The sequence below is a fragment of the Mandrillus leucophaeus genome, unplaced genomic scaffold, assembly GCF_000951045.1.
Source record: "Mandrillus leucophaeus isolate KB7577 unplaced genomic scaffold, Mleu.le_1.0 Scaffold74, whole genome shotgun sequence".
Classification (NCBI taxonomy): Eukaryota; Metazoa; Chordata; class Mammalia; order Primates; family Cercopithecidae; genus Mandrillus; species Mandrillus leucophaeus.
In genome coordinates, this window is record NW_012108030.1 from 1,175,933 (window position 1) to 1,186,328 (window position 10,396).

General features: G+C 51.9%; 1 protein-coding gene across 3 annotated transcripts; it reads left to right on the forward strand.

Annotated features, from left to right (window-relative positions):
- Positions 1-1,034: 1,034 nt before the first annotated feature.
- Positions 1,035-6,971, forward strand: LOC105528913 (sialic acid-binding Ig-like lectin 8). Of its 3 annotated transcripts, none has more exons than XM_011965896.1 (7): positions 1,036-1,547; positions 1,742-2,020; positions 2,250-2,297; positions 3,277-3,546; positions 4,501-4,597; positions 4,966-5,062; positions 6,616-6,971. In XM_011965896.1, the coding sequence occupies exons 1-7, from the start codon at positions 1,097-1,099 to the stop codon at positions 6,802-6,804; spliced, it is 1,431 nt and encodes a 476-aa protein (XP_011821286.1). In that variant the 5' UTR covers positions 1,036-1,096; the 3' UTR covers positions 6,805-6,971. The 3 variants fall into 3 exon arrangements, with proteins under 3 accessions (XP_011821288.1, XP_011821286.1, XP_011821287.1); XM_011965897.1 differs by having other exon boundaries at positions 4,522-4,597; XM_011965898.1 differs by lacking the exon at positions 1,742-2,020 and having other exon boundaries at positions 1,035-1,547.
- The last annotated feature ends 3,425 nt before the right edge of the window (positions 6,972-10,396 follow it).

The window sequence follows — 10,396 nt, forward strand, 5'->3', positions numbered from 1 at the left end:
CTTCTCTCATGAAATCCTGCCCATCGCTGAAGGTGCATACCCCAGGGCTGGTGTCCTCGTTCCATGACTACTGTTCCCCTGGACCCCTGGGAGCAGAGCCTGCAGGAGCAAAGCCCCGGGGCCGGCAGACCCCGCCTGCTGTGGAGTAACCAGGGGAAGTGTGACTCAGTAAGATATGGGTGGTGAAGAAACCCATTCTGATACCCAAATAGCTGCAACAAAGGGAGAAGTGTGTGCCCTTTTCACATTGACCCTTTCCCTTCTGACATTTCTTTCTTCCAAATCCCACAGTACAACAGTTATAGCCTCAGTTTCCCAGGCCTCCTGCGAGCCAGGCTTCCCCCTCCCTGTCCTTCGTGTGTATCAACATGCAGAATCCTCACCTCCACAGCCGCGTGTCCCTCTGCTCTGCTCAGTCCTCCTGAGACTGAATCCCCCACCTAGGGGAGAACGACCCCACCCGGCCTGTGCCCCCCACTGAAGCTCCCATCCTGGGGACCTCATATGTCAGGAGCCTCAGTGTCTCCCCTCTGCACGGTGACTCCTTAGGGACAGTGTCTGGCTCTGCTGTGTTGACCTCGTTGTGCAGAGAGGGGGTGCCCACTTCGTTGCTGCTGAAGAAGGGAGGAGAGGCTGCCTGCTCACCTCACCTGCACCCCAGTCTCTCATGGCCCTGAGTTCCACCTTTGGCTGGTATGACCTCCACAAACAGTGATAGCCACAGGGGTGATTCAGAGGTCTGGCCAGATGGGACCCAATTTCACCTTGCAGAAAACGTTACCCAAATGGAAGGGCAAGTCCGGGAAGCAAGAAAGAGGGTGGACCCTGCATGGGGTGGGAATCTGGGTGAGTCTCTCACCCTGTCTGGCCTCAGGGTCCCCAGGAGTGGACATGGGGTGGTGTGTGGTGGATCTCCCAGGACTGACTCAGCCCTGACAGTGTCTGGTGTGACGTTCCTCTTCTGGGGAGGTCACTGTTCTGACTTCACCCCCAGCCTCCTGCGGGACCTCCCCTAAGTCTTGAGCCCTCAGTTCCTGAGAGAAGAGCCCTGAGGAACAGACGTTCCCTGGCGGCCCTGGCACCTCCAACCCCAGACATGCTGCTGCTGCTGCTGCTGCCCCTGCTCTGGGGGACACAGGGGATGGAGGGAGACAGAAAATATGGGGATGGTTACTTGCTTCAAGTGCAGGAACTGGTGACGGTGCAGGAGGGCCTGTGTGTCCATGTGCCCTGCTCCTTCTCCTATCCCCAGGATGACTGGACTTACTCTGACCCAGTTCACGGCTACTGGTTCCGGGCAGGAGACAGACCAAACCAAGAGGCTCCAGTGGCCACAAACAACCCAGACACAGAGGTGCAGGCGGAGACCCAGGGCCGATTCCAACTCCTTGGGGACCGATGGAGCAATGACTGCTCCCTGAGCATCAACGACGCCAGGAAGGGGGACGAGGGGTCATATTTCTTTCGGCTAGAGAGAGGACGCATGAAATGGAGTTATAAGTCACAGTTGAATTACAAAGCTAAGCAGCTGTCTGTGTTTGTGACAGGTAAGGCACGGGCTCCTGGAAAGGCCACAGGGGAAGGTCATGGGGGGGTGAAAGGCAGGGCTGGGATGGGGCCTGGGAGGGGGTTGGGATTGAAGCAAGTCGGGCTCCGGGGAGGAGCTGGACCAGAGCCTGAGCTTCCCCCAGGGCTGCAGCTGAAATACCTCCTCCTGATCCTGTGTTCCCGTCTTCACCAGCCTTGACCCAGAGGCCTGACATCCTCATCCAAGGGACCCTAGAGTCTGGCCACCCCAGGAACCTGACCTGCTCTGTGCCCTGGGCCTGTGAGCAGAGGATGCCCCCCATGATCTCCTGGATTGGGACCTCCGTGTCCTCCCTGGGCCCCACTACTGCCCGCTTCTCAGTGCTCACCCTTATCCCAAAGCCCCAGGACCACGGCACCAGCCTCACCTGTCAGGTGACCTTGCCTGGGACGGGTGTGACCAAGACCAGGACCGTCCAACTCGATGTGTCCTGTGAGTGCTGGACCAAGACGCCCGGGTCCCTCATGAGTTGGGAGGTGTTCCTGAGGGCAGGGGATGGGGTTCAAGCCTGGACACTGGGTTCTGGGTCCCAGAATCTGGGCTGGGAGTGGGGTCAGGAGAATGTTGGCTCCATTTTCCCTGTATATACAGCTCCTGGGGAGACAGGGCCAATGTTCCCAGCCCTTACAGCAATGTGGGTCTTCATGTCTTTCTGTCCCAGACCCTCCTTGGAACTTGACCGTGACTGTCTTCCAAGGAGATGACACAGGTAGGATGGAACCCCCTCTCTGGGGCTGGGGGAGCAGGGCCTTCAGTTCAGGATGGGACTGGGTCTCTCCTCATCCTGGACTCACTTTGAGAAACAGAGCTGCCATTGTGCATGAGCCCAGGGCACAAGAGCCCACATCTCCAGCCCGCGTGGCTACCTGAGCCCGCGTCCTGTCCTCATCCTGTCCCTGCTCTCCTCAGACTCCTCCACACACCCCCTCCTCGGCCCCACAGCAAAGACAGGGTGACATTCACAGGACCAGACTCCCGTTTGTTTGTTTGTTTGTTTGTTTGTTTGTTTGTTTTGGCTTTTGTTCATTTTTATTTTGGGACCAGACTTTCAAGTTTCTTGTCAGGCGTCTCCTGAATACTTCCTCTGTCTGATCTTTCTATTTTCCCAGTAGTTTCGATCTAAGTACTTCTGCATACATGATACAGTCACATGGGCAGAAATTCAAAATGCACAGCAGAGTCTGTCCTCCGATGCCCATCCCTCTCCACGGAATTGACCAGTGTCCATCCAGGCTGCCCTGAGGCTTGGTTTGTGCACCTGGAGGATCTCAGGTGGTTTGACATCGTAGTGAGACTGTCCGCGCCCTCCTCTAGGACCATGTGTGCTTTCGCTGCACAGATGGACTCTGACTTTGTGGCATCCCTTAAGGAAAATCATCTTCCGCAGACACTGTGCAGTGGATAGTCTTGTATCTACTTCCACAGGAATATCTAAGTGTATGGGATAAATTCCTATAAGCAAAATACACTAGTGTCGCATGTTCTTTCTAATTTTGAAAGATGCAGTGAAGTTGTTCTCAATTAAAAGTGGACAAGTTTACATTCCCAACACTGAGCCGTGAAAGTGTGCGTTTTCCAGCGCTTCAGTCTATGTCTGTGTGTCAGTTCCTCTCACCAGTCTCCTTCCGTGTCCTTCCTCTTTCTCTGGATCCATTTGTCCCTCTGACCCTCTGTCTCTTTCTCTGCAGCATCCACAGCCCTGGGAAATGGCTCATCTCTTTCAGTCCTGGAGGGGCAGTCTCTGCGCCTGGTCTGTGCTGTCGACAGCAATCCCCCTGCCAGGCTGAGCTGGACCCGAGGGAGCCTGACCCTGTGCCCCTCACAGCCCTGGAACCCTGGGCTGCTGGAGCTGCTGCGAGTGCATGTGAAGGATGAAGGGGAATTCACTTGCCAAGCTGAGAACCCTCGGGGCTCCCAGCACATTTCCCTGAGCCTCTCCCTGCAGAATGAGGGCACAGGTGGGGAAGGGAGGGGCTGGAGGAGGAGAACACACCTGCCCCAACCTCATGGGCCACCCACTGCCCCGAGCTTCAAGGGGGAGCTCAGCTCTCGTGTGTGCCCAGCTGTGAGGCCTGGAACTTTCCTGCAACCCAGGGCATCACTGTTCTCTCCCTGCCAGGAAAGCGGGGTCGGTGGGGAAAGGGGAGGAGTGGGTCTTGGAGGGGAGGAGCTGGGGCCTGGACAGGTGTGTTTGGGGATACAAGTGCCTTGCTTTGCAGTGCTTAGACTAGGATGAGACACATGAGGCACTTGCCTTGGCACCAAATTTAAGAAGCCAAAGAAAAATCCAACTCAGAAAGCAAGTAAAGTAATATTGCAATGCCATGATCTTTTTTTTTTTTTTTTTTTTTTTGAGACGGAGTCTGGCTCTGTCGCCCAGGCTGGAGTGCAGTGGCCGGATCTCAGCTCACTGCAAGCTCCGCTCTTATACACATCTAGATGTGTATAAGAGACAGCTCCCGAGTAGCTGGGACCACAGGCGCCCGCCACTTCGCCCGGCTAGTTTTTTGTATTTTTTAGTAGAGATGGGGTTTCACCGTGTTAGCCAGGAGGTCTCGATCTCCTGACCTCGTGATCCGCCCGTCTCGGCCTCCCAAAGTGCTGGGATTACAGGCTTGAGCCACCGCGCCCGGCCATAATGCCATGATCTTTTGAAAAAAATAAAATTGACTGTGAAATAATTCCACAAGAACACAATATCAAAATTTTAAATAAAGGCAAGACAAGCTGCATCCAGCACTCTCATGCCTCACTGGCCTCAGAAGTAGTCTCCCTTCCTCCCTCCCATTCCTGTTCTGTGTCTGGGAGGGAGAAGAGGGGAATGGAAGTATAGGGCCTTACAGAGAGTGGGAAGGGAAGAGACCCAGTTCTCCGTGATATAAATCCCCAAAGCAACTCCAATCCATCTGTAGGCACTGCAAGGCCTGTATCAGAAGTGACACTGGCGGCAGTTGGGGGAGCTGGAGCCACAGCCCTCGCCTTCCTGTCCTTCTGCGTCATCTTCATCATGTGAGCATTGACCCTGGGGAGGGAGGGAGAACCCTGGAGCAGGGCAGGCCAGAAACAGAATCCCTGAAGCCAGAACTAGAAGGACCTGGATGGGTCAAGAGCTTGGGGCAAGAATGAGCTCACAGGTGCACGGTGAGCACTTCATGAGCGCCCTTGTTTGTGGGGCTCCACATCTGTGGCAACCTCAGGCCCCACCATCCAGGAGGCAGGAGCCTCTGTTTTCACCGTTGGGGTCTCTACAACTGGACCACCCCCATCCCATCTCAGTCACCCCTCAAGTCTCCAGTAGGAAATACAGGACAAGGGCTGGTCTGCCCACTGCGCCCCGATCTGACCACACTGAAAGGCTGTCTGGTCTCTTCACTCAGAGTGAGGTCCTGCAGGAAGAAATCAGCAAGGCCAGCAGCGGGCGTGGGGGATACAGACATGGAAGGTGCGAAGGCCGTCAGGGGCTCAGCCTCTCAGGTGAGTGATGTGGACGTCTCCACATCCAGCACCCAGCCTGGACACCTCCCACAGGATGGCCCCCAGGGTTGCTCTCTTTGGTATGGCCAAAGTCACTTCCTCTTCTCCTCCTTCCCACAAGCCGGCTTCTCCTACAGGACTCCCCATGTTGCTGATAGCATGGCAGTCCCTACCCCCAATTTTTCCCAGGCCAAGCACTGCGTAGGAGTTATCTCCTCTCTGTCCTCCCTTTCTTCTCTATAGCCCCGATTCACCATCTCTTCTCCATTTTTCCTCCCCAAGAATAGCTGGCATCTCTTCTCCGCAGCCCCAGCCATCCTGACCCCTCTCGTTATTTTTCCTATTGGGGGGACCTGATTTCTTTGACTGGCTTGTCCTCCTTACATCACTAACCTGTGAGCTTCCCCAGGGCACGTATCATGTCTCAATCAAGGCCCTGTAATTCTATCTCATTTACCCTCTTTTTGCCCATTGTATCATAATTTACATGTAGATATTCATTTCTTATTTTTATTTTTTTCTCAAGGCAGAGTCTTGCTCTGTCACCTCGGCTCACTGCAACCTCTGCCTCCAGGGTCCAAGCAATTCTCCTGCTTCAGCCTCCCAAGTAGCTGGGATTACAGGCACGCACCACACACGCCAGGTTAATTTTTGTATTTTTAGTAGAGACGGGGTTTCACCATGTTGGTCAGGCTGGTCTCGAACTCCTGACCTTGTGATCCATCCTCCTCGGCCTCCCAAAGTGTTAGGATTAGGGGCGTGAGCCACCGAACCCAAGCTGATACTCATTTCTTTTAACAGTCATTTGTTGCCACCTCCCTCAATTAAAGACTGAGCTGCCACTTTGGAAGGCCAAGGCAGGTGGATCACTTGAATCCAGGAGCTTGAGATCAGCCTGGGCAACATAATGAGGTCCCATCTCTACAAAAAAAATGCAAAACTTAACCAGGCATGGTGGTGAGTTCCTGCAGCCCCACCTACTTGGGGGGCTAAGATGGAATGATCCCTTAAGCCCAGGAGGTGGAGGGTGCAGTGAGCTGGGATCACAGCACTGCACTCTAGCCTTGGCCACAGAGCCAGACTCTGTCTCAAAACAAAAACAAAAACAAAAACAAAAAAACAGTGAGCTGCAGGAGGTCAGGGCCCACACCTACCATGTCCATCACAGCTTATCCAGCACTGGCTCAGGGCCTCACACACAGGGGCCTCAGCAGGACTCCAGGCTTTCGGGTCAGAAGGAACAGACTGGATTGGATCCTGGTCCAACACAGATTTTGGGCGCAGTGTTTACTGTTTCTACCTCAGTTTTCATATTTATAAAATGGAGATAATAATAATATTTTATGATGGAGTTGTTGTGGGAAGTTAATGAAATTAGTAAACACCAAATAGGTACTCAGTAAGTGTTAAATATTGGAGGAAAGCATGAAAGAGACTTCCACAAAAATGCAGGTGGGATGAATGGAGGACGGATCTCCTGGGCCTCCTGGATTCTCCCTGCCTCATCCTGACCCCACTGCTCTGCTCTGACTCCCTTCTCTCTCTCTGTTCAGAGACCCCTGACTGAATCCTGGACAGAGGGCAGTCCTCCAAAGAAGCCTCCCCTAGCTGTTGCCCACTCATCAGGGGAGGAAGGAGAGCTCCAGTATGCAACCCTCAGCTTCCATAAAGTGAAGCATCAGCACCCGCAGAGACAAGAGGCCACTGACAGTGAGTACTCGGAGATCAAGATTCACAAGTGAGAATCTGCAGAGACTCGGGCCTATTTCTGGAATCACAACCCCTCCAGCAAAGAAGTCAGAGGCTGATTCTCATAGAACAAGAGCCCTCTAGAGCCCCATGGTATGCAGTAGGTCACCAGGGCTCCCTCCTCCTGTCTACCCAAACTTGGACCAACATCTCCCCTTTCTCCAGCTACCCAGGACCCATCCCTGCCCCTAGCTTCTGCTACCCACCATTCTCCTCTCTACATCTCTAAGGTTGACTATTTTAGATTCCACATAGAGATGAGGTCGTGTGGTACTTGCCTCTCTGTGCCTGGCTCATTTCATACAACAAAACATCCCCTAGGTTCATCCATGTTCTCTCAAATGACAGACTCATGCATTGAATTTTTTTTTCTTTGAGAGATGGAGTTTCACTCTGTTGCCCAGGCTGGAGTGCAGTGGTTTGATCTCTGCTCACTGCAACCTCCACCTCCTGGGTTTGAACAATTCTCCTGCCTCAGCTTCCCAAGTAACTGGGACTACAGGCGTGTGATACCATGCCCAGCTAATTTTTCTATTTTTTAGTAGAGACGGGGTTTCACTATATGTGGGCCAGGCTAGTCTCAAACTCCTGACCTCAAGTGATCTGCCTGTCTTGGCCTCCCAAAGTGCTGGGATTGCAGGCATGAGCCACCATACCCAGCTTGCATTGAATATTTGCAAGGAGCTAAAAGAAGATTTTAAATGGTCTCACAAAAATAGATAAATATTTGCGCAGATGGGTGTGCTAATCATTGTGACTTGATGGTTCCATGGTGTATCTGGGTGTGGAAACCTCACTGGGTCTGTCTCAAGGCCACTCGGCTACTCAGGGCAGGGCTGGAATTTAAAGCCCGTCCGATTCTGAGGTCTATTCTCTCCTCTAGCACTGAGTCAAGCAATCGGCAGGCCAGGCACACCTTGGCAATAAGTTTTCAGGAAATAAATTCCTTGAGGGCATTGACTTTTACAAAAGAGGGAGCAGCAATGGCCTAGAGTCTCAGGAACAAGACAGGTGCACTGAGGAGATGAAGGCCAGAACCCCTTGCCCAACCTGTATGGTGGGTCTGTACTTATTTTGTTTACCCCCAATTTTTTAAACGTTTTTTTTAATTGCAGATTGTTTGTTTGATATGGTTTGGCTGTGTCCCCACCCAAATCTTATCTAGAATTGTGATCAGAATTATAATCTCCATATGTTGGGGGAAAGACCTGGTGGGAGGTGATAGGATCATGGGGGTGGTTCCCCCATGCTGCTCTCCTGACAGTGAGTGAATTTTCACCAGATCTGATGGTTTTATAAGTGGTGGTTTCCCCTGCTCTTCTCTCTTGCCTGCCACCATGTAAGATGTGCCTGGTTCACCTTCTGCCATGATTGTAAGTTTCCTGAGGCCTCCCCAGCCATGTGGAATTGTGAGTCAATTAAACCTCTTTCATCTATAAATTACTCAGTCTCGGGTATTTCTTAATAGCAGTGTGAAAACAGGTTAATACATTGTTCTTTGAAATTTAAAAATAGTGTTAGCTTTTCAGTTGAATCACGCAGCTCTTATGTGTGCTGTTTCATGAGTTTTGCCAAACATGCACCCCTGTGTAACAAGCTCCTCAATCAAGGATAGAGAAATTTTCCTTCACTCCAGGAAGATCCTGGTGTCCTTCTCAGTCAATCCCCAGCCCTGAGAGCCACCACTTTCTGATTCCTGTCACCAGAGATTATTTTCCATGTCCTTGAACTTCCTATAATTGGCATCACCCAGTATGTATTCTTGTATCTTTTTTCACTCAGCGTTGCATTTTTATTGTTGTTGTTGTTGTTGTTGTTGTTTGAGACAGAGTCTCACTCTGTCACCCAGGCTGCAGTGCAGTGGCAGGATCTCGACTCACTGCAGCCTCCACCTCCCGAGTTCAAGTGAGTCTCCTGCCTCAGCCTCCTGAGTAGCTGGAACTATAGGCGCACGCCATCACACCCAGCTAATTTGTGTATTTTTAGTAGAGGCAGGGTCTCACCATGTTGGCCAGGATGGTCTCAATCTCCAGACCTCATGATCCACCCTCCTTGGCCTCCCAAACTGCTGGGATTACAGGCATGAGCCATGTGCCTGGCCACATTGTGTGTTTTGAGATTCATCCATGTTGTGTGTGTCAGCATCTGTTCTCTTTATTGCTGGGTAGCACGCCATTGCATTGTATGAGCAAATCACAGTTCATTCCCTTATTTTTTCCTATACATTGATACTGTTTTGGTTGTGGCGATTATCAATATAGCTGCTGTGAACATATTTGTATGATAGTGTATTGAGGTGTTTCCATTTCTCTCTGGGATTTGGGGCAGGGCTGAGATGGGAACAATGAGGTCAGATTCCCATGCTGGCCATTCGAGGGTATCCAGGATGTCCTGTGGAGATGGCATCTAGCAGCTCAGAAGGGAAGGCAAGAGGGGCTGGAGATGGACACGGGAAACATCAGAGGGTCCCATCATCCTAATAATGGGGTTGTCGTGGGTTGAATCTTGTCCCGCAAAGTGATATGCTCAAGTCCTAACCCCCAGTGTCTATGTCTGTGGCTTTCTTTGGAAATAGTCTTTGCAGATGTTGCCAAGCTAATAGGAGGTCATACTGGATGAGGTGGGCCCTGAGTGCCATGACTGGTGTCCTAATGCAATGAGGGAAACTGAACACAAGACACACACAGGGAGGAAGGCCATGTGACAGCAGAGGCAGAGGTTGGGGTTTTCCTGCCACAGCCCACAGAAGCTAGAAAAGGCCAGAAACAGTCTTCCCAGTGCTTTCCGAGGGAGATAGCCCAATGACAGCATGATTTGGGACATTTGGCCTTCATAACGTCAAAGAATAAGTTTCTGTGGCTTTAAGTCATCAAATTTGTGGGAATTTGATAGGGAAGCCCTAAGAAGCCAACACACCTGCTGGCACCTGCTGTGCACTGGGACTTGGGCCCATCCTCTCTCCGCAGGCCTCAGAGTGACTCTCGAGAGGGCCAGCCCTACCCAGGCCACAGATGAGCCCTGGTGAGCCGATCAGCACCATGCAGGCCAGCAAGTGGAGGATCCAGATCAAATTCAGGCAGCTGCCCCAAGGCACAAAGGGTGCCTTAATTAGGGGAACGGAGATGCCTCTCACCCAGCGCCCACCTTGTACCAGGCACCAGCTTGACTGTTGGTGAACTTTTACTCACTGCTTCCTTTTCCACAGTCCTAGGGGGAGGGTGTCACATAGTGAGTGGTTCCTAGGGACAGTGACCACCGCAGCTGCTGGGCTGGCCGTCTACACTTCCACAGATTCGGTTTCAGCCAGAGAGGAGACCCTTTTCCTCCCTCCCCTCCCTATCTTCCTTCTCTCCCCCTTTCCTTTATTTTATCTACTTTCATTATGAAGGATAGATTTGGTGAGATATTTGGGGCACATTCATGAAGGCAGCTCAGAGAAGAAGTTCCAGAAGTGGCATTATGAACACCGAACTAACTTCATACTGTTCTAACTTCTTGTTCTTTTTTTCCGATTATAAAAATTGACCTGGCACAGTGGCTCACGCTTGTAACCTCAACACTTTGGAAGGCCGATGCAGGCAGATC